This window comes from Mugil cephalus, chromosome 21, assembly GCF_022458985.1.
Source record: "Mugil cephalus isolate CIBA_MC_2020 chromosome 21, CIBA_Mcephalus_1.1, whole genome shotgun sequence".
NCBI lineage: Eukaryota > Metazoa > Chordata > Actinopteri > Mugiliformes > Mugilidae > Mugil > Mugil cephalus.
Window position 1 is genome coordinate 7,803,333 of NC_061790.1, and position 23,298 is coordinate 7,826,630.

General features: G+C 41.6%; 6 protein-coding genes across 8 annotated transcripts; 3 read left to right on the forward strand and 3 right to left on the reverse strand.

Annotated features, from left to right (window-relative positions):
• The first annotated feature begins 1,065 nt into the window (after nt 1–1,065).
• tmem181 (transmembrane protein 181) lies at nt 1,066–10,244 on the forward strand. 3 transcript variants are annotated; one of them, XM_047573748.1, is made up of 17 exons: nt 1,066–1,378; nt 3,004–3,107; nt 3,685–3,752; nt 4,533–4,623; nt 4,707–4,825; nt 4,974–5,090; nt 5,187–5,267; nt 5,357–5,456; nt 7,473–7,603; nt 7,720–7,811; nt 7,892–7,949; nt 8,079–8,181; nt 8,261–8,312; nt 8,392–8,474; nt 8,565–8,654; nt 8,743–8,809; nt 8,903–10,244. In XM_047573748.1, the coding sequence occupies exons 1-17, from the start codon at nt 1,245–1,247 to the stop codon at nt 8,985–8,987; spliced, it is 1,575 nt and encodes a 524-aa protein (XP_047429704.1). In that variant the 5' UTR covers nt 1,066–1,244; the 3' UTR covers nt 8,988–10,244. The 3 variants fall into 3 exon arrangements, with proteins under 3 accessions (XP_047429704.1, XP_047429705.1, XP_047429706.1); XM_047573749.1 differs by having other exon boundaries at nt 8,906–10,244; XM_047573750.1 differs by lacking the exon at nt 1,066–1,378 and adding an exon at nt 2,593–2,743.
• A 703-nt stretch (nt 10,245–10,947) lies between these two features.
• Nucleotides 10,948–12,225, reverse strand: LOC124999016 (torsin-2A-like). The gene has a single exon (XM_047573752.1). It carries the CDS (start codon nt 12,018–12,020, stop codon nt 11,097–11,099), a length of 924 nt encoding a protein of 307 aa, XP_047429708.1. The 5' UTR covers nt 12,021–12,225; the 3' UTR covers nt 10,948–11,096.
• Nucleotides 12,226–12,919: 694 nt separating this feature from the next.
• Nucleotides 12,920–14,168, forward strand: LOC124999019 (torsin-2A-like). Its single transcript, XM_047573755.1, has one exon. It carries the CDS (start codon nt 13,125–13,127, stop codon nt 14,046–14,048), a length of 924 nt encoding a protein of 307 aa, XP_047429711.1. The 5' UTR covers nt 12,920–13,124; the 3' UTR covers nt 14,049–14,168.
• Nucleotides 14,169–16,339: 2,171 nt separating this feature from the next.
• On the reverse strand, nt 16,340–17,633 carry LOC124999020 (torsin-2A-like). Its single transcript, XM_047573756.1, has one exon. It carries the CDS (start codon nt 17,426–17,428, stop codon nt 16,505–16,507), a length of 924 nt encoding a protein of 307 aa, XP_047429712.1. The 5' UTR covers nt 17,429–17,633; the 3' UTR covers nt 16,340–16,504.
• A 707-nt stretch (nt 17,634–18,340) lies between these two features.
• LOC124999017 (torsin-2A-like) lies at nt 18,341–19,573 on the forward strand. Its single transcript, XM_047573753.1, has one exon. The coding sequence runs from the start codon at nt 18,530–18,532 to the stop codon at nt 19,451–19,453; it is 924 nt and encodes a 307-aa protein (XP_047429709.1). The 5' UTR covers nt 18,341–18,529; the 3' UTR covers nt 19,454–19,573.
• A 2,171-nt stretch (nt 19,574–21,744) lies between these two features.
• LOC124999018 (torsin-2A-like) lies at nt 21,745–23,038 on the reverse strand. The gene has a single exon (XM_047573754.1). It carries the CDS (start codon nt 22,831–22,833, stop codon nt 21,910–21,912), a length of 924 nt encoding a protein of 307 aa, XP_047429710.1. The 5' UTR covers nt 22,834–23,038; the 3' UTR covers nt 21,745–21,909.
• Between the last annotated feature and the right edge of the window lie 260 nt (nt 23,039–23,298).

The following is a 23,298-nucleotide window of genomic DNA, read 5'->3' on the forward strand; positions in this document are numbered from 1 at the left end:
GTGCTTTGTATTTGTAGGTGTAGACTTAAATGACAACAAAAAAAAAAAAAAAAAAAAAAAAAAACACTTGGAAAAAAATCAGAGTCTGATTTGGTGACTGAACGTTTATAGTGAATGGATAGTAAAGGCATGCCATGTATAAATTATTTTATAATTGTATATGTCACGCATCTTTTGAATAAAATGTCATTGTTTCCGAAAAAAAAATTGCTGGATCTGGTCTGTGTGCTGCTTTGATGTGTCCAAATGTTGTGGCAAAAAATTGGAATTTCCTTTATTTTAATTACATCGAACTTATGGACATATTAATTCATTTGTTTTTTAATAACTTTTTTTTCAGATTTTCTTTCGCCCAAGAATTGATAAGATGATATAAATGACAAGATACAACATACAGTATATCTCATAATTGCCTCTTCATTTTTCATCTTTGGGTCAAATGTTTCGGTTCGAAGTTTTAGTCCATTCCTACTGACACCTGAATTAACCGACTCAGATTTCTAGGCCTCCTTGCTATTATGGACTTTATTGATGTTGCTTCAATATATTCATACAGTCTTCCTTCTTCGTGATACCATATATTTGCTGAAGTGAACCGGTCCCTCCTGGAGCAAAGCAGCCTCATTGTGATGCTGCCACTTCCGTGCTTCATAGTTGGCGTTGAGTCCTGTGGCTTCCAAGCCTTCCCTGTTTTCCTTAATGATGATCCACTGAGTGCATGTAAACTTCTGGGCCACCGGAAATGAGTTACAGTGAATTCTAAGTGTAAAACAATTTTAAATAAGGTTTAAAGATTTACAGACTAAGTGTATGCGAACATTGTTGTTATCTCATCATTATGACAACGTATCGTAATTCTGACTTCTTATTATGAGTTGCCAGTATTACAAGTGTGATGCTAAGAATCACTTTGAACTCTAACTGGTTGTTTATGAGATAATACACGGACTTTATACACATGTATAAATGTATCCGTGGTGTATTATCGCAGATGCCCTGCCTCTCTCCATGGTGCTGAATCCAGACCACGTGACCTCCCCTCCCCGTTCCGTGTGTTGATGGTGACTGCCTCTTTTTTTTTTCTTTCTTCATCTCTTTGAACCGACACAAACAAAACAGCTTCGGCTGCACTTTCAATTAAACGAGTAACAATACGGAGCGGTCACGGTGCGTTTCTTTCATCGAAGGCCGCAGGTTGTTTTGCCATCGCCATTTTCAGCCGCCAGACGGCTCGGCGTGTGATAATGGACACCGACTACTCGTCCGGCTTGGAAAACCCTCTGTACGGCGAGCTGAAATACTTCTGTAGGAAGATACAGGAGGCCTACAACGAGCTAAAAGAGGACCTCACACCTTACCGAGATGATCGCTTTTATAGGTAGGTGGAAATCTTAAACAATGGCGAGGCTACTTCCCGATGCGCTAGAGTACATGTATTGTCGCATAATGTGAATTTTGATGCATAATCTGCTTGTTAGGAACGGCCTGTTGTCTCACGATGTCTCAACAGCAGTCGCGTATTGCGTTATATTGTGTCGTTTTATAATTAACATAATAGGGAAGAGCAAGATGAAATGTTAAAATCGATGCAGGCAAAACATGAATGTCAGAAACACCTAAACATCGTTATAAAATGTGTGGGATGCATTTTCTCGTTGACAGTAGCTGTTCATGTGTGATCAGTAAACCCACGATGTAAACGAGGCAGAGGCCCTATGATTTCCATCAAAGGCAACAAGTGTTGCGCTGTGGGAGGATATTTTTATATCTATATTTAACGTGTTTTCTTGTACCGCCTTAAAACTTGACGTTTTGGTTATTTTATATTTGCATTTAACATAAAACCCTAAAAAAAAGTCTCCACTGGTTAAAGTCAGTAAATATAATAATAAAAATAAATGAATAAGTAATTAAATAAATAAATACAAACTAAGAACTACACAGAGGAAGAAGAAGTTGTCTTAAATAAACACAGATTTTTTTTCCCAGTATTATTTCCCCAATGTGTGTGGTATGTTGAACAATGTTGATAAAGTGATCAGAACTATTTCTAAGGACAGTTTCCTTTACTCACCTAGTTTGCTTCCTAGTTTGCCTTTACTCAATGCCATAAAGTAAAAAAAAAATAATAATAATAGACATACGACATTACAGATTTATATTGTAGCATAAAATACTAAACGACTACAGAAGAATATCTCAGGGTGGGAGTGCTCTTAAGGAGAATAATACGTTTTACATAATTACGTCTTAAAAACGTTTTGAGACGTAATTAATGCGTCTGTTTCTAATGGTGAAGCTTAGACTCCGAAATATAAGGTAGATAAGATAAGATAAGATACCTACATTCAGTTTTAGCGTAATGATGCACCTTTATTACGTTAAGTTTTAATATCAATATCACTGTTTTCCAAACGAAAACTGTTGAAAAACTGATGCACTTAATAATAAAAGCTGGAGTTTTTCCAAAAAATAAATAATAATAATAATAATAATATTAAGCGAAATGTAAGTGATAGTTGTGTTATTGTAAATTGTAAAAAATAACTAATAAAATAATTAATAAACTCCCTTTCCTCACTTCCGCTTCCGCTACGTTGGCGTCACATAGCCACGCCCCTCCCATTTGGCGACGTCATTTTCCAGTTGTCGCAGACTGATGTTACTACACGGATGTAGATTAACTGTGAAATTCTATCGTATTTTCTCACCACCGAGACCGTAGGCGGACAGAAATGGAGCGGTAAGTGTACGACTTGACCTGCGGACACACTCGACGTGTTCGCCGGACGCTTAAACGTGTTTAAAGCCACTCTGCAGGCTAGTTTATGTGGCCATTAGTAGCATAGAGTAGCCCGGGTGCTAGCAGTGTTGACATACCTGAACCTGTACCACAGGATCTGGACTAACAACCTGAAAGCAAATATTACCAAGCACTTTCTTCCTCTAACTTTGACTATTAGCTCGTGTTTGTTAAGGCTAATAAGTGTCTTCCTGTGACAGACTGGCTCCCATGCGGCTCTACACCCTGTCTAAAAGACACTTCGTCTTGGTATTTGTGGTGTTCCTGATCTGCTTCGGCCTCACAGTCTTCATTGGGATCGCAGGTATGATTGATAAATATCCCTGAAGTCTTAACCTGAGTGTTGGAAGTGAACTTTTAAGACAGACTTTGGTACGCTGAGAAAATGAGTCATCACTACGTGTCTCCTGCTGTTATCAATGTCTGATAACAGAACAGCTGAAAGATATGAACTGCTTTTTATCTCTGTCCTGCTGCTGTCCAACTCATACTTTCATGCACCGATACAATAACCTCCCCACTCTTCTGTGGCACAGCTTATCAAGAGCATTACGTAAATGCTCCCTTTTACGAGGTACAGGAAAATACACATTTAATACGGCTAAGTTTGTCAAACTTTGTAGGATCATAATTATCAATTTAATACTAACCTATTTCTTCGTTTGATCACGTAACTGTTTCTTAGTTTTCATCAAGTTGCTCAAAAACACATGATATACATGAAATTCATGAATTTTCACTGTCTGCTAAATCCAGAGTTCATTTCAGACACCTAGTCGTAAGGTCTCTAAATGTGTCTATTATTTCATCTTCCCATGTGAGGCCAAATGTTTGGACCTTAACACTGAGGAAAGCCTCATTGTGTTTTGTTTATTTTTTAGGCCCTGGGATCATTGCCGAGCAAGAACACAATGTTGATCAGTTTCCCTTAAAAAACTTTTCTGTTAAGGTAAGATCCAGTCATGCACGAGGGTTTTTTTCCTTAGTTATGAACACTGTTTACCATGTTACTGTGAATTCCGCACATTTCTCATTTTTCTGAAGCTGAATTGTTTCAGTTACATTTATATTGTGGAAGCAGTGACTGTCTATCACTATGGTACAAACACAGATGTTTAACATGCCGCACACACCAGTCAGTGAATAACATTGATGATCTCATTATGATGTACTGATCCTTGCATTTATCCGGAGGTTATATCTTCCACGCATGAGCAAAGAACATCCACCCCTTGATCTGTATAGTGCAAAACTAAAAGACCAGATTCCAGATGCTCACGTACCCCTCATGTGTGTAGGTGCTGCGTTACACTCTGTGTTCTGACAACTCTGTATCAGCGCAAACCATACATTTTCAGCAATTTGAGCTACAGTAGGTTCACGCCAGCTGTTGCTCACTTTATCATTGAGTCGCCGGACCCTGGCACAGTTCACTGCTTTTCCTTCCTTGAACTGCTTTTGTTAGATAATGACCATTGCAGACTGGGAACATACCACAAGAGTTTTTTTGTAGTTTTGGAAATGCCCTGACCCAGTCATCTAGCCATCACCGTTTCTCCCAAATTCTTACGTTCCCATCAAACACATCAACTGTGAGAACAAACTGTTAATTTGCTGTCAGGCAAAATTACATTATGGCTGATTGGTTCATATGATATTTTTAAGGACAACATGTTGTGCTGTCCTCTTTTGTGTTGATAATAATTATTCATTCATTGTGTGTTTTCAGACGGGGCCCTTCAATCTAGTCTCTCCTCCCCTCACCACCTACAACCAGCAGCTATGGCTCACCTGCGTAATGCAGGTGGAAAACAACAACTGTAAGACATTAGAATGAGTTCCTCGTAAAAAAAAAAAAACTCAGGCATTTTTTATTGTTTTGTAACCATTTAATATGTTTCAGTTCGAGCCTTCGTGCAACCCTTCGAAATCAACGTCGGACTGAAGGGAGTGATGCAGGACGCCAGTGTGATGCACACCAACCAAGCGCACCAGAAGTCACGGACACTGCACTGTGGAGCTGTGAGTATAAGTCACACCCCGGCTGTCTCTCTTTGACTTAGAGACCATGTTGAATTAGACGTTAGATATTGATATTCACAGATCAGGTCATTAATGTACAGTTGGCTTGGAAAAGCAATAATTCAGTGTTTTTGTCGCCCCCTCGCAGAAATGTGACGATATCATTGTGCTGCACCTGGGCTACCTGAACTACACCCAGTATCAGGTGGTGGTCGGCTTCAAAGGCCTTGAGAATATCACATATGAAATCAAGGTTAAGTTTGTGGTAAGTGAAAAACGCTTGGATGTTTTTTCTGTTACTACATTTTGTCATCATTCCTCAGTCTCACAGTGTTTCTTGTTCTCGTTTTTTCATCTTCAGTGGAAAATGTACAATCCCACCTTCTCGCAAGTGGAAATCTGGTTCCGGTTCGTCTTCGTGGTGTTGACCTTTATTGTCACGGTGAGAGCATGGTTTATTAAATATTTTATCCTTCGTAGGATCTACACGCTCTGACCGGAGATTAACAATATTTTGTTTGCATGTGTCAGTGTCTGTTTGCCCATTCGCTGAGGAAATTCTCCATGAGGGACTGGGGCATAGAGCAGAAGTGGATGTCTATTTTGCTGCCTTTGCTGCTACTCTACAATGGTGAGTTTCTCTTCTCTCGCATTTTAACTTTTATTTGCTCATAACACATGTACTTTCATTAAACCGAATAACAATCCAAATTAGAATTAGCATCGTGATGCTTTTATATGAGATAATATGAAACAGATGTGGCCTGATTTGTGATTAAAGTGCTGTTTAAAAATGAAGAAAACTACTTTAATTTAAAGTTCACAAATGCCAGCGGTCAGAGCATTATGCTTAGATTACACCTAATGTACATATCACTCTGACACAATAATTTGGTTTGGGATTAGTAAAGTCCCATCTTATTATACAGGTGCTGGCCAGTAAATTAGAATATCATCAAAAAGTTGAATTATTTCAGTAATTCCATTCAAAAGGTGAAACTTGTATACTGTATACTTTCCTTCCACACATAGTGATATATTTCAAGTGTTTATTCATTTTCATTTTTATTATTACAACTGACAGCTAATGAAAACACCAAATTCAGTATCTCAGAAAATTAGAATATTCTGAAAAGGCTCAATATAGAAGACACCTGGTGCCACACTAATCAGCTGATTAACTCAAAACACCTGCAAAGGCCTTTAAAAGGTTCCTCAGTCTTGTTCTGAAGGCTCCACAATCATGGGGAAGACTTCTGACTTAACAGTTGTCCAAAAGACGACCATTGACACCTTGTACAAGGAGGGCAAGACACAAAAGTTGATTGCTAAAGAAGCTGGCTGTTCGCAGAGCTCTGTGTCCAAGCACATTAACAGACAGGCGAAGGGACGGAAAAAATGTGGTAGAAAAAAGTGTACAAGCTCTGGGGATAACCGCACCCTGCAGAGAATTGTGACGACAAACCCATTCAAAAATGTGGGGGAGATCCACAAAGAGTGGACTGCAGCTGGAGTCAGCGCTTCAAGAACCACCACGAAGAGACGCATGAAAGACATGGGATTCAGCTGTCGCATTCCGTGTGTCAAGCCACTCTTGAACAAGAAACAGCGTAAGAAGCGTCTCGCCTGGGCCAAGGATAAAAAGGACTGGACTGCTGCTGAGTGGTCCAAAGTTATGTTTTCTGATGAAAGCAAATTTTGCATTTCCTTTGGAAATCAAGGACCCAGAGTCTGGAGGAAGAGCGGAGAAGCACAGAATCCACGTTGCATGAGGTCCAGTGTAAAGTTTCCACCGTCAGTGATGGTGTGGGGTGCCATGTCATCTGCCGGTGTTGGCCCACTCTGTTTCCTGAGGTCCAAGGTCAATGCAGCTTTCTACCAGGAAGTTTTAGAGCACTTCATGCTTCCTGCTGCTGACCAACTTTATGGAGATGCAGATTTCACTTTTCAACAGGACTTGGCACCTGCACACAGTGCCAAAACCACCAGTACCTGGTTCAAGGACCATGGTATCCCTGTCCTTGATTGGCCAGCAAACTCGCCTGACCTTAACCCCATAGAAAATCTATGGGGTATTGTGAAGCGGAAGATGCAATGCGCTAGACCCAACAATGCAGAGGAGCTGAAGACGACTATCAGAGCAACCTGGGCTCTCATAACACCTGAGCAGTGCCACAGACTGATCGAGTCCATGCCACGCCGCATTAATGCAGTGATTGAGGCAAAAGGAGCCCCGACTAAGTATTGAGTGCTATACATGCGCATGCTTTTCATGTTCATTCTTTTCAGTTGGCCAACATTTCTAAAAAAAACATTTTTTTCATTGGCCTTTTCAATATTCTAATTTTTTGAGATGCCAAATTTGGAGTTTTCATCAGTTGTCACTTATAAATATCAAAATTAAAAGAAATAAACACTTGAAATATATCACTATGTGTGGAAGGAAAGTATACAGTATACAAGTTTCACCTTTTGAATGGAATTACTGAAATAATTCAACTTTTTGATGATATTCTAATTTACTGGCCAGCACCTGTAGTCTAGATGTCGTTCGTAAAAAGAATTTTATTCATAAACTGCACTGAAGTTGGAGAAATGTTGCTAAATATGCCCTGAAGTTGTATTTTTTGTTACTTCCCTCGTTCAGATCCGTTCTTCCCTCTGTCGTTCCTGGTGAACAGCTGGTTTCCAGGGACGCTGGACACTTTCTTTCAGGCGCTCTTCCTGTGCGCTCTGCTGCTCTTCTGGCTCTGCGTCTACCACGGCATCAGGGTTCAGGTGGGTTCAGTATTGGCGCCGCACTTAAAAGCTTTCCCTACGTTTTATTTGTCCTTCTTCTTCTTTTTTTTTTTTTTTTTTTTTTAAGTCTTTCTCTTGTTGTTGTCCCCGTGCAGGGTGAGCGGAGATTCCTGACGTTCTACCTGCCTAAGCTGATCATTGTGGGTCTTCTCTGGCTGTCAGCAGTTACACTAGGAATATGGCAAACGTGAGTACGACACCTCCACTCAAACAAGACGGAGATTTAACAGCTCTGAGACTAACTACTCTGCTTTTGTGACTCTTCAGGGTGAATGAACTCCAGGATCCCACGTACCTGTACAAAGTGGACATAGCAAACTTTCAGGTGAGACTGAGAATGAAACTTTAAAAGGCTTCATTAATCATTTAGTCAACTGGAGCAGCGTCGTTTACGTTAAAGGTGGACGGCTTAGTGTTTGAAAAGTTTTAATTAAAGCCTCGAGTATTTCTCCAGGGGATGAAGATCTTCTTCCTGACTGTAGTTGCGCTCTACATCCTCTACCTAATATTCCTGGTTGTCAGAGCTTGTTCTGAACTCAAGAACATGCCGTACTCAGGTACACCTCACCTCTCCGTATTTCATTGCACTTGAGCTTTAATAACAACATTCATAAGTCGCGTCTTTGTGATCGACAGACCTCCGGCTGAAGTTTCTGACGGCGCTGACGTTCGTGGTCCTCGTCATAAGGTGCGTTCAAGGACACTCTCCTCTTCTTCTCTTTTTGAACCTCGACCCCGTCGTTCTCATCGCTCTTTCTCTCCCCCAGCATGATCATTCTCTACCTGAGGTTTGGTGCCAAGGCCCTCCAGGACAATTTTGTGGCGGAGCTGTCTACTCACTACAAGAACTATATCCTTTGAACAGTACTTTATTGTGGTCTATTAGCTCCATTTGACAAAGAAGCAGAAAGAAAGTGTGGCTCCTTGATTCTTGAAATACCAGCTGAATTTTTATCCTTCTATGGCCTGCTCAACTTTTATTTGTACACGTTAGCATTTGTGTATTCTCCCTCCAAAAATGCCCTTTATGGTAGGTGACACAGAGCAGCTTCTTGGTGAGTTACTGGCTGCAGAGTGTGTTGAATTAATGAATTAATTGATTCTGCTTAATTTTCCAGACTCTCAGCTGAAGGACAATCCAGCTTTCTCCATGCTGAACGACTCGGATGATGAAGTGATATACGGGTACGTGTTTCCGTCTCTTATCTCGTTTCCTTTAAAGTCGTGCAGATACTGTTTTACTGTAAATTAAACCGTCCTGATGTTTTTTTTATAAAGCAGTGATTACGAAGACATGCCTTTACAAAATGGACGTGCCATCAAAGCCACCGCAAAGTACCAGGATGAGAGTGACAGCGACTGATGGATTTCTTCGCGGCGTGTCTACCCTCCTCTCGTGTCCCTGTTGGAAACTATGGGAACTTGTTACGTCATGTGCAGAGACGTTGCATTGCATTGGTAACATGAAATGACAAAATCTAAGTGTACATAAATATATTTTTAAAAAAAGGATAAAGTCCATGTCTAATGAATGTACTGTACTTTTGAAAAGTGGGATGTGTACCCACTTCTTTTTTTTTTTGTCATTTAAAAGCAAATGAAGCAAACACTTGTAAAGCAACAGTTTTTACCAATTTGTAAACTTATTTTCCCATCACAACCAGCATTCCTTCACAGCCTGATAGTTAAAAGGGATCAGGGGAAATACTAATATCAGTCATTATGTTTTAATGCTTTGTGTTGAACCACTGATGTCTCTATACATTCTTGTGTTGTTCATGCCATTCCTGTGCGCACTCTGAGAACAAGGAGAAGTTATGGATCTGGCCAAATTCAAGCAACATTATAGTAAAGAAGTAAAAGAGGCAGAAACTTCAACTGTACGTATTCTGTTGCTTGTTAGCACTGATTCCCCAACAGGGAATTTGATGGTGAATCCTCTCTGTCCTTCGGACTCTTTGAGCTTTAACCGGATTAAGTACCACTCCTCTTAATTCTTCTTTCGTTCTTGGGAAAGCCGCTTTGTATTTGCACTTTTTGAGAATTTTATTTATTTTGCCAAAAAGTGATGACATTCGATACTGTCGTCTGACGTGAATGGATGGATTTTATTGAGTTACATGGATTTTCTCACAACTTTTATGTTATTAGACTACTGACCTACCATGTTAACCATTTCTTATCCCGGCACATGTATTAGTTATTCCACTGGCCAAATCATTTTTGCCTTCGTTCAGCATGTTATTTTAAGTGATCCTTGATGATAATGCCAACAATGTGGGACTTGCTGCTCTTTCTTGTGTTTTACAAAACTGGAGCTCATGGACAAGAACAGCCAAAACAGATGTATTTCCTTTCTCTACAAATATGTATTTTAATCAAGATGGTGCCTTGTCTCTACAACACTTCTTCTGAATGGGCTGCGGTCTCAGATTTGTAAATGCTTTGGCTTGATAAATGTACATGTTTGATTCTTTCGGTGTGGATGTAGCTTGTGTTGGTTTAAGGTGGTTAAATGAGGTTATTTTGGAAATGTTCTTGCAATATTTGTTGCTTCACGCGGTAAAAGCTGTACATCTTGCAGTGTCATGTCACATGTAAATAAAGGAAAGTATATACAGCACTGTAGTGATTTAATCAGCAACACAAAAACATAACGTGTAATTAAATGCAGCAAAAATGATCAACATAGCAGAAAATCCTATGTTTCTACGCTCAGATGGAGAGTTTGAAAACACTGACAATACTATGTGTGGACTTGGACATTTCTTTTTTTTTTCCCCTCCATGAGCCTATCCAATTGTAAGATATGGTTACATGCAAATATTGTCTTCCATAACATAAACACCACTCATATTTACCGTCTGTAGAGTTGTCCCAGAAGCAAGCGCTGGCTGACTGCAGACCTGCTCCATTTTTCTACATGATATTTGAAAGGCCGAGTTGACTGAGGCACTGCTCCACTGCATTGGTGGTCCACTGGTTTCAAGCTGTTGGGCTTTTTAACGTCGGGGTCTATGATACAGGCCCCTATATTTTCAAGTTTGGAGAGAGAATAAAATAGGGGCCGTGTGTCATAGCCTACAGGCCGAGAAATGGGCGAATGATCCTACTCAGTGGCTGGAGGTGTCATGCTTGGACATTTACTGCTACCTTACTGACAGACTACCTGAGGTTGACAGATAAAATAAATTCATGATGCCAGTGCCAACAGTGACATCATTAATTTATTTAATGTACACATTTCCAATTTTAACAAATTAATGACACATTAGTTACCCGAAAGTGACACAGTTCATTTATTGAATGCATTTATTTCCACTTTTATTACATGAATTACAATTTTAATTAACGAATGACACGTATTCCATTAATTAATTATGTATATATTTATTGCATTTTGTCTCTGTTGCTCAAAAATGTTGTATGGAGTGTTGAAAGTGACAAAATCAACCACCGTTCCCCCGTCAGGTCACAGGAATTTGCTGATTTTGGCTGGGACGGTCTTGCAGCCAGTTTTGGAGAAGTACTGTCCCTGTTCAGGAGTGTAGATCATGTCGCCCCCTGCTGCCTCCACCACGTCACTGCGGTTGCAGTTGCCCCTCTGACAGAGCTGTGAGTGAACACAGCGCTCAACATGGCACCGGCTCAGTGGCAGGAAGGGAACGAAGCGAGTGATGAGTTTCTTCTGGATGATACTGGACCGGAAAAACCCGCTTGTGCTGCTGTTGTAAACAGCCAGTGCGATGGCTTCCTGTAGGTCGGCCGACTTAATCTCTTCTCTCTCTCGTCCAGCCTGTCGGTTCTCCAGGGCCACTTTGTTTATCACCTCCTCTCCTGTGGTGCTGATGAAAATATAAAAGGCCTTGCGAAACTCGACGCGGGAAGGACCCAATAAGGGCTCTAGCACATCGACGAGGCCAGCAGGCATCTTCTCCATCTCATCAAAAATGAAGATGGAGTGAGGGCAGTCCGTCAAGTTTCCCTGTACCCAGCTCTTCAACTCCGTCCTGTACAACTTTACCTCCTGGGGTGAAGGGAAGTGCAGCGTTGGGATGAACAGGTGCACATACGGACTGCTCATAGCGGAACCATACAGGTGTTTTTCCAGCATGGAGCTGACCAGCGTCTTTCCCGTACCGGAGGATCCGTGGAACGACAACACCAGGGGTCGGTCGGGGCTCTCATTCTGTAGGAACTTCACCACCTCCTCTGACAGGATGTCCTGAACCAGATGTTGGCCGTAGACGTACTTGTAGAGGTCCAATTCAAAGCCACTGACATTGGGCTTGAAGTCACATTCGCAGCTCTGCAATATGGTGCAGAAAAGTTGCTGAAACACGGAGTCAACCGGGTAACACATGGATATGACCAGCACAGTCAACACGCCCAACATCTTGGCTGCTCGTTTTCAAATAAGAAAGCAGGTTAACGTGATTTCCAGAAGAGCCGGAAAAAATCGGGAATCGAATCCGAAAAATCTGTATCCGAAAAAATCTCTGTTGTGATAAATATGAACAACCAACGAACAAGTTAGTCAGCGTCAGGTGTGACGAATCCTGGGCTCGCGCGGACCAGTGTGGTGGTAGTGCCATATTCATACAAACCTCTTCACGTTAATATATCAAATCTCGATGAGCGCGAGTGTGATTCTTCTCACTGTCACTCTCACTCACGGTTTCACATAATTTCAAAAACGAAACTAGTCTCTTCGCAAAATGTTAACGACAATGATTTAGTGTTTCTTTTAAAAATAAGCATCTTGGGTTATACTTACGCAAATTGCATAGTTTGTTGTCTTAAGTTGTGAAAGTTACAACTTCTTTATAGTCACGTGATGTACCGCAGTCCAATGAGCGACAGGCGCACAAAATAAACACTCATTGGACACTCAATGAGTGTTTATTTTGTGTTGCTTGCATTTGTTGGCCGGAAAGCAAGTGAAACGGCTAACGCTAGTCATGCAGACACATAAATAGTGTCGTTAACGAGCGACGATCAACAATATTAGGGTTATTTGGATACACTAAGCCTGTCGCTCATTGGACTGCGGTACATCACGTGACTATAAAGAAGTTGTTACTTTCACAACTTAAGACAACAAAACTATGCAATTTGCGTAAGTATAACCCAAGATGCTTATTTTTAAAAGAAATACTAAATCATTATCGTTAACATTTTGCAAAGAGACTAGTTTCGTTTTTGAAATTATGTGAAACCGTGAGTGAGAGTGACAGTGAGAAGAATCACACTCGCGCTCATCGGGTTTTGATATATTAACGTGAAGAGGTTTGTATGAATATGGCACTACCACCACACTGGTCCGCGCGAGCCCAAGATTCGTCACACCTGACGCTGACTAACTTGTTCGTTGGTTGTTCATATTTATCACAACAGAGATTTTTTCGGATACAGATTTTTCGGATTCGATTCCCGATTTTTTCCGGCTCTTCTGGAAATCACGTTAACCTGCTTTCTTATTTGAAAACGAGCAGCCAAGATGTTGGGCGTGTTGACTGTGCTGGTCATATCCATGTGTTACCCGGTTGACTCCGTGTTTCAGCAACTTTCCTGCACCATATTGCAGAGCTGCGAATGTGACTTCAAGCCCAATGTCAGTGGCTTTGAATTGGACCTCTACAAGTACGTCTTCGGCCAACATCTGGTTCAGGACATCCTGTCAGAGGAGGTGGTGAAGTTCCTACAGAATGAGAGCCCTGACCGACCCCTGGTGTTGTCGTTCCACGGATCCTCCGGTACGGGAAAGACGCTGGTCAGCTCCATGCTGGAAAAACACCTGTATGGTTCCGCTATGAGCAGTCCGTATGTGCACCTGTTCATCCCAACGCTGCACTTCCCTTCACCCCAGGAGGTAAAGTTGTACAGGACGGAGTTGAAGAGCTGGGTAAAGGGAAACTTGACGGACTGCCCTCACTCCATCTTCATTTTTGATGAGATGGAGAAGATGCCTGCTGGCCTCGTCGATGTGCTAGAGCCCTTATTGGGTCCTTCCCGCGTCGAGTTTCGCAAGGCCATTTATATTTTCATCAGCACCACAGGAGAGGAGGTGATAAACAAAGTGGCTCTGGAGAACCGACAGGCTGGACGAGAGAGAGAAGATATTAAGTCGGCCGACCTACAGGAAGCCATCGCACTGGCTGTTTACAACAGCAGCACAAGCGGGTTTTTCCGGTCCAGAATCATCCGGAAGAAACTCATCACTCGCTTCGTTCCCTTCCTGCCACTGAGCCGGTGCCATGTTGAGCGTTGTGTTCACTCACAGCTCTGTCAGAGGGGCAACTGCAACCGCAGTGACGTGGTGGAGGCAGCAGGGGGCGACATGATCTACACTCCTGAACAGGGACAGTACTTCTCCAAAACTGGCTGCAAGACCGTCCCAGACAAAATCAGCAGATTCCTGTGACCTGACGGGGGAACGGTGGTTGATTTTGTCACTTTCAGCACCACAAACGGAGACAAAATGGAATAAATAAATACATCATGTAATTCATTAATTAACATTGTAATTCATTTAATAAAAGTGGAAATAAATGCATTCAAAAAATGAATTGTGTCATTTTGAGTAACTAATGTGTCATTAATTTGTAAAAATCGGAAATGTGTACATTAAATAAATTAATGATGTCACTGTTGGCACTGGCATCATGATTTTATTTTATCTGTCACCCATCAAAGTCTGTGGGCATGACTTGTGCTGATCGAGCCAAAAACATTGTTTTGGTCTGAAATTGACACTTTCAAAAGGTAGCGTGGTCATGCCATGAAGAATCTGCATGAAGTGTATCGAGCTACCTCTCTATACTGACTAGAGCCTGCAACACCATCTGCTTTAAACACATTAAACAAGTCCAAATCAGTGTGTAAACTATTTATGGCAGAAACAACTGCCTCCTCAAAGTCTTCAAAAATGAGATGGCAGCTTCAATGTGACAAAGAATGTAGAGGATGTCAGAAAGGTTACCCTGGAAATTTCCCACTCTGAAGGTAGAAGGTAGTTTCTGGCAGTCAAGCCAGAATGTAAGCACCTGTGCCAGTGAACCAGATGAAAGTTTTTAAAACTGATCATATCTATTCATGGGATATACAGGTATTAGTAAACAAGACTATAGATTAGCCAAATAAGCGTCTGTACGTGTTTCAATTAACATCCTTAAAAAAAAAAAAACAGTGATGCAGCTCGTGGAATCAATATCAAAGTCTTTTACTTCATCACTACTGTTAACAGGCCATGTGATTTTGTCTCGGAGCATCTAAATGAGCACATGTCAATGCAATTTTGTTGGTTCACAGAAAAATATTCTAGTCAAGCATGTGGAGATAACTTGGTTAGTAAAAATAAACTGCTCAGTATATTAAAAATTAAGCTTAAGTTCTAAGAATAAGCTAAAAATAAGCTAAAATATATATAATGTATTTGCACTTTTTGAGAATTTTATTTATTTTGCCAAAAAGTGATTCCATTCGATACTGTTATCTAACGCGAATGGATGGATTTTATTGAGTTACATGGGTTTTCTCACAACTTTTATGTTATTAGACTACTGACCTACCATGTTAACCATTTCTTATCCCAGCACATGTATTAGTTATTCCACTGGCCAAATCATTTTTGCCTTCGTTCAGCATGTTATTTTAAGTGATCCTTGATGATAATGCCAACAATGTGGGACTAGCTGCTCTTTCTTGTGTTTTACAAAACTGGAGCTCATGGACAAGAACAGCCAAAACAGATGTATTTCCTTTCTCTACAAATATGTATTTTAATCAAGATGGTGCCTAGTCTCTACAACACTTCTTCTGAATGGGCTGCAGTGTCAGATTTGTAAATGCTTTGACTTGATAAATGTACATGTTTGATTCTTTCGGTGTGGATGTAGCTTGTGTTGGTTTAAGGTGGTTAAATGAGGTTATTTTGGAAATGTTCTTGCAATATTTGTTGCTTCTCCCGGTAAAAGCTGTACATCTTGCAGTGTCATGTCACGTGTAAATAAAGGAAAGTATATACAGCACTGTAGTGATTTAATCAGCAACACAAAAACATAACGTGTAATTAAATGCAGCAAAAATGATCAAACGTAGCAGAAAATCCCATGTTTCTACGCTCAGATGGAGAGTTTGAAAACACTGACAATACTATGTGTGGACTTGGACATTTCTTTTTTTTTTCCCCTCCATGAGCCTATCCAATTGTAAGATATGGTTACACGCAAATATTGTCTTCCATAACATAAACACCACTCATATTTACCGTCTGTAGAGTTGTCCCAGAAGCAAGCGCTGGCTGACTGCAGACCTGCTCCATTTTTCTACATGATATTTGAAAGGCCGAGTTGACTGAGGCACTGCTCCACTGCATTGGTGGTCCACTGGTTTCAAGCTGTTGGGCTTTTTAACGTCGGGGTCTATGATACAGGCCCCTATATTTTCAAGTTTGGAGAGGGAATAAAATAGGGGCTGTGTATCATAGCCTACAGGCCGAGAAATGGGCGAATGATCCTACTCAGTGGCTGAAAGTGTCATGCTTGGACATTTACTCCTACCTTACTGACAGACTACCTGAGGTTGACAGATAAAATAAATTCATGATGCCAGTGCCAACAGTGACATCATTAATTTATTTAATGTAAGCATTTCCAATTTTAACAAATTAATGACACATTAGTTACCCGAAAGTGACACAGTTCATTCATTGAATGCATTTATTTCCAATTTTATTACATGAATTACAATGTTAATGAATGAATGACATGTATTCCATTAATTAATGATGTATTTATTTATTCCATTTTGTCGCTGTTGCCCGAAAATTGTGTATGGAGTGCTGAAAGTGACAAAATCAACCACCGTTCCCCCGTCAGGTCACAGGAATCTGCTGATTTTGTCTGGGACGGTCTTGCAGCCAGTTTTGGAGAAGTACTGTCCCTGTTCAGGAGTGTAGATCATGTCGCCCCCTGCTGCCTCCACCACGTCACTGCGGTTGCAGTTGCCCCTCTGACAGAGCTGTGAGTGAACACAACGCTCAACATGGCACCGGCTCAGTGGCAGGAAGGGAACGAAGCGAGTGATGAGTTTCTTCCGGATGATTCTGGACCGGAAAAACCCGCTTGTGCTGCTGTTGTAAACAGCCAGTGCGATGGCTTCCTGTAGGTCGGCCGACTTAATATCTTCTCTCTCTCGTCCAGCCTGTCGGTTTCTCAGAGCCACTTTGTTTATCACCTCCTCTCCTGTGGTGCTGATGAAAATATAAATGGCCTTGCGAAACTCGACGCGGGAAGGACCCAATAAGGGCTCTAGCACATCGACGAGGCCAGCAGGCATCTTCTCCATCTCATCAAAAATGAAGATGGAGTGAGGGCAGTCCGTCAAGTTTCCCTTTACCCACTTCTTCAACTCCGTCCTGTACAACTTTACCTCCTGGGGTGAAGGGAAGTGCAGCGTTGGGATGAACAGGTGCACATACGGACTGCTCATAGCGGAACCATACAGGTGTTTTTCCAGCATGGAGCTGACCAGCGTCTTTCCCGTACCGGAGGATCCGTGGAACGACAACACCAGGGGTCGGTCAGGGCTCTCATTCTGTAGGAACTTCACCACCTCCTCTGACAGGATGTCCTGAACCAGATGTTGGCCGAAGACGTACTTGTAGAGGTCCAATTCAAAGCCACTGACATTGGGCTTGAAGTCACATTCGCAGCTCTGCAATATGGTGCAGGAAAGTTGCTGAAACACGGAGTCAACCGGGTAACACATGGATATGACCAGCACAGTCAACACGCCCAACATCTTGGCTGCTCGTTTTCAAATAAGAAAGCAGGTTAACGTGATTTCCAGAAGAGCCGGAAAAAATCGGGAATCGAATCCGAAAAATCTGTATCCGAAAAAATCTCTGTTGTGATAAATATGAACAACCAACGAACAAGTTAGTCAGCGTCAGGTGTGACGAATCTTGGGCTCGCGCGGACCAGTGTGGTGGTAGTGCCATATTCATACAAACCTCTTCACGTTAATATATCAAAACCCGATGAGCGCGAGTGTGATTCTTCTCACTGTCACTCTCACTCACGGTTTCACATAATTTCAAAAACGAAACTAGTCTCTTTGCAAAATGTTAACGATAATGATTTAGTATTTCTTTTAAAAATAAGCATCTTGGGTTATACTTACGCAAATTGCATAGTTTTGTTGTTTAAGTTGTGAAAGTAACAACTTCTTTATAGTCACGTGATGTACCGCAGTCCAATGAGCGACAGGCTTAGTGTATCCAAATAACCCTAATATTGTTGATCGTCGCTCGTTAACGACACTATTTATGTGTCTGCATGACTAGCGTTAGCCGTTTCACTTGCTTTCCGGCCAACAAATGCAAGCAACACAAAATAAACACTCATTGAGTGTCCAATGAGTGTTTATTTTGTGCGCCTGTCGCTCATTGGACTGCGGTACATCACGTGACTATAAAGAAGTTGTTACTTTCACAACTTAAGACAACAAAACTATGCAATTTGCGTAAGTATAACCCAAGATGCTTATTTTTAAAAGAAATACTAAATCATTATCGTTAACATTTTGCGAAGAGACTAGTTTCGTTTTTGAAATTATGTGAAACCGTGAGTGAGAATGACAGTGAGAAGAATCACACTCGCGCTCATCGAGTTTTCATATATTAACGTGAAGAGGTTTGAATGAATATGGCATTACCACCACACTGGTCCGCGCGAGCCCAGGTTTCGTTACACCTGATACAGACTAACTTGTTCGTTGGTTCATATTTATCACAACAGAGATTTTTTCGGATACAGATTTTTCGGATTCGATTCCCGATTTTTTCCGGCTCATCTGGAAACCACGTTAACCTGCTTTCTTATTTGAAAACGAGCAGCCAAGATGTTGGGCGTGTTTACTGTGCTGGTCATATCCATGTGTTACCCGGTTGACTCCGTGTTTCAGCAACTTTTCTGCACCATATTGCAGAGCTGCGAATGTGACTTCAAGCCCAATGTCAGTGGCTTTGAATTGGACCTCTACAAGTACGTGTTCGGCCAACATCTGGTTCAGGACATCCTGTCAGAGGAGGTGGTGAAGTTCCTACAGAATGAGAGCCCCGACCGACCCCTGGTGTTGTCCTTCCACGGATCCTCCGGTACGGGAAAGACGCTGGTCAGCTCCATGCTGGAAAAACACCTGTATGGTTCCGCTATGAGCAGTCCGTATGTGCACCTGTTCATCCCAACGCTGCACTTCCCTTCACCCCAGGAGGTAAAGTGGTACAGGACGGAGTTGAAGAGCTGGGTACAGGGAAACTTGACGGACTGCCCTCACTCCATCTTCATTTTTGATGAGATGGAGAAGATGCCTGCTGGCCTCGTCGATGTGCTAGAGCCCTTATTGGATCCTTCCCACGTCGAGTTTCGCAAGGCCATTTATATTTTCATCAGCACCACAGGAGAGGAGGTGATAAACAAAGTGGCTCTGGAGAACCGACAGGCTGGACGAGAGAGAGAAGATATTAAGTCGGCCGACCTACAGGAAGCCATCGCACTGGCTGTTTACAACAGCAGCACAAGCGGGTTTTTCCGGTCCAGAATCATCCGGAAGAAACTCATCACTCGCTTCGTTCCCTTCCTGCCACTGAGCCGGTGCCATGTTGAGCGTTGTGTTCACTCACAGCTCTGTCAGAGGGGCAACTGCAACCGCAGTGACGTGGTGGAGGCAGCAGGGGGCGACATGATCTACACTCCTGAACAGGGACAGTACTTCTCCAAAACTGGCTGCAAGACCGTCCCAGACAAAATCAGCAGATTCCTGTGACCTGACGGGGGAACGGTGGTTGATTTTGTCACTTTCAGCACCACAAACGGAGACAAAATGGAATAAATAAATACATCATGTAATTCATTAATTAACATTGTAATTCATTTAATAAAAGTGGAAATAAATGCATTCAAAAAATGAATTGTGTCATTTTGAGTAACTAATGTGTCATTAATTTGTAAAAATCGGAAATGTGTACATTAAATAAATTAATGATGTCACTGTTGGCACTGGCATCATGATTTTATTTTATCTGTCACCCATCAAAGTCTGTGGGCATGACTTGTGCTGATCGAGCCAAAAACATTGTTTTGGTCTGAAATTGACACTTTCAAAAGGTAGCGTGGTCATGCCATGAAGAATCTGCATGAAGTGTATCGAGCTACCTCTCTATACTGACTAGAGCCTGCAACACCATCTGCTTTAAACACATTAAACAAGTCCAAATCAGTGTGTAAACTATTTATGGCAGAAACAACTGCCTCCTCAAAGTCTTCAAAAATGAGATGGCAGCTTCAATGTGACAAAGAATGTAGAGGATGTCAGAAAGGTTACCCTGGAAATTTCCCACTCTGAAGGTAGAAGGTAGTTTCTGGCAGTCAAGCCAGAATGTAAGCACCTGTGCCAGTGAACCAGATGAAAGTTTTAAAACTGATCATATCTATTCATGGGATATACAGGTATTAGTAAACAAGACTATAGATTAGCCAAATAAGCGTCTGTACGTGTTTCAATTAACATCCTTAAAAAAAAAAAAACAGTGATGCAGCTCGTGGAATCAATATCAAAGTCTTTTACTTCATCACTACTGTTAACAGGCCATGTGATTTTGTCTCGGAGCATCTAAATGAGCACATGTCAATGCAATTTTGTTGGTTCACAGAAAAATATTCTAGTCAAGCATGTGGAGATAACTTGGTTAGTAAAAATAAACTGCTCAGTATATTAAAAATTAAGCTTAAGTTCTAAGAATAAGCTAAAAATAAGCTAAAATATATATAATGTATTTGCACTTTTTGAGAATTTTATTTATTTTGCCAAAAAGTGATTCCATTCGATACTGTTATCTAACGCGAATGGATGGATTTTATTGAGTTACATGGGTTTTCTCACAACTTTTATGTTATTAGACTACTGACCTACCATGTTAACCATTTCTTATCCCAGCACATGTATTAGTTATTCCACTGGCCAAATCATTTTTGCCTTCGTTCAGCATGTTATTTTAAGTGATCCTTGATGATAATGCCAACAATGTGGGACTAGCTGCTCTTTCTTGTGTTTTACAAAACTGGAGCTCATGGACAAGAACAGCCAAAACAGATGTATTTCCTTTCTCTACAAATATGTATTTTAATCAAGATGGTGCCTAGTCTCTACAACACTTCTTCTGAATGGGCTGCAGTGTCAGATTTGTAAATGCTTTGACTTGATAAATGTACATGTTTGATTCTTTCGGTGTGGATGTAGCTTGTGTTGGTTTAAGGTGGTTAAATGAGGTTATTTTGGAAATGTTCTTGCAATATTTGTTGCTTCTCCCGGTAAAAGCTGTACATCTTGCAGTGTCATGTCACGTGTAAATAAAGGAAAGTATATACAGCACTGTAGTGATTTAATCAGCAACACAAAAACATAACGTGTAATTAAATGCAGCAAAAATGATCAAACGTAGCAGAAAATCCCATGTTTCTACGCTCAGATGGAGAGTTTGAAAACACTGACAATACTATGTGTGGACTTGGACATTTCTTTTTTTTTTTCCCCTCCATGAGCCTATCCAATTGTAAGATATGGTTACACGCAAATATTGTCTTCCATAACATAAACACCACTCATATTTACCGTCTGTAGAGTTGTCCCAGAAGCAAGCGCTGGCTGACTGCAGACCTGCTCCATTTTTCTACATGATATTTGAAAGGCCGAGTTGACTGAGGCACTGCTCCACTGCATTGGTGGTCCACTGGTTTCAAGCTGTTGGGCTTTTTAACGTCGGGGTCTATGATACAGGCCCCTATATTTTCAAGTTTGGAGAGGGAATAAAATAGGGGCTGTGTATCATAGCCTACAGGCCGAGAAATGGGCGAATGATCCTACTCAGTGGCTGAAAGTGTCATGCTTGGACATTTACTCCTACCTTACTGACAGACTACCTGAGGTTGACAGATAAAATAAATTCATGATGCCAGTGCCAACAGTGACATCATTAATTTATTTAATGTAAGCATTTCCAATTTTAACAAATTAATGACACATTAGTTACCCGAAAGTGACACAGTTCATTCATTGAATGCATTTATTTCCAATTTTATTACATGAATTACAATGTTAATGAATGAATGACATGTATTCCATTAATTAATGATGTATTTATTTATTCCATTTTGTCGCTGTTGCCCGAAAATTGTGTATGGAGTGCTGAAAGTGACAAAATCAACCACCGTTCCCCCGTCAGGTCACAGGAATCTGCTGATTTTGGCTGGGACGGTCTTGCAGCCAGTTTTGGAGAAGTACTGTCCCTGTTCAGGAGTGTAGATCATGTCGCCCCCTGCTGCCTCCACCACGTCACTGCGGTTGCAGTTGCCCCTCTGACAGAGCTGTGAGTGAACACAACGCTCAACATGGCACCGGCTCAGTGGCAGGAAGGGAACGAAGCGAGTGATGAGTTTCTTCCGGATGATTCTGGACCGGAAAAACCCGCTTGTGCTGCTGTTGTAAACAGCCAGTGCGATGGCTTCCTGTAGGTCGGCCGACTTAATATCTTCTCTCTCTCGTCCAGCCTGTCGGTTCTCCAGAGCCACTTTGTTTATCACCTCCTCTCCTGTGGTGCTGATGAAAATATAAATGGCCTTGCGAAACTCGACGCGGGAAGGACCCAATAAGGGCTCTAGCACATCGACGAGGCCAGCAGGCATCTTCTCCATCTCATCAAAAATGAAGATGGAGTGAGGGCAGTCCGTCAAGTTTCCCTTTACCCACTTCTTCAACTCCGTCCTGTACAACTTTACCTCCTGGGGTGAAGGGAAGTGCAGCGTTGGGATGAACAGGTGCACATACGGACTGCTCATAGCGGAACCATACAGGTGTTTTTCCAGCATGGAGCTGACCAGCGTCTTTCCCGTACCGGAGGATCCGTGGAACGACAACACCAGGGGTCGGTCAGGGCTCTCATTCTGTAGGAACTTCACCACCTCCTCTGACAGGATGTCCTGAACCAGATGTTGGCCGAAGACGTACTTGTAGAGGTCCAATTCAAAGCCACTGACATTGGGCTTGAAGTCACATTCGCAGCTCTGCAATATGGTGCAGGAAAGTTGCTGAAACACGGAGTCAACCGGGTAACACATGGATATGACCAGCACAGTCAACACGCCCAACATCTTGGCTGCTCGTTTTCAAATAAGAAAGCAGGTTAACGTGATTTCCAGAAGAGCCGGAAAAAATCGGGAATCGAATCCGAAAAATCTGTATCCGAAAAAATCTCTGTTGTGATAAATATGAACAACCAACGAACAAGTTAGTCAGCGTCAGGTGTGACGAATCTTGGGCTCGCGCGGACCAGTGTGGTGGTAGTGCCATATTCATACAAACCTCTTCACGTTAATATATCAAAACCCGATGAGCGCGAGTGTGATTCTTCTCACTGTCACTCTCACTCACGGTTTCACATAATTTCAAAAACGAAACTAGTCTCTTTGCAAAATGTTAACGATAATGATTTAGTATTTCTTTTAAAAATAAGCATCTTGGGTTATACTTACGCAAATTGCATAGTTTTGTTGTCTTAAGTTGTGAAAGTAACAACTTCTTTATAGTCACGTGATGTACCGCAGTCCAATGAGCGA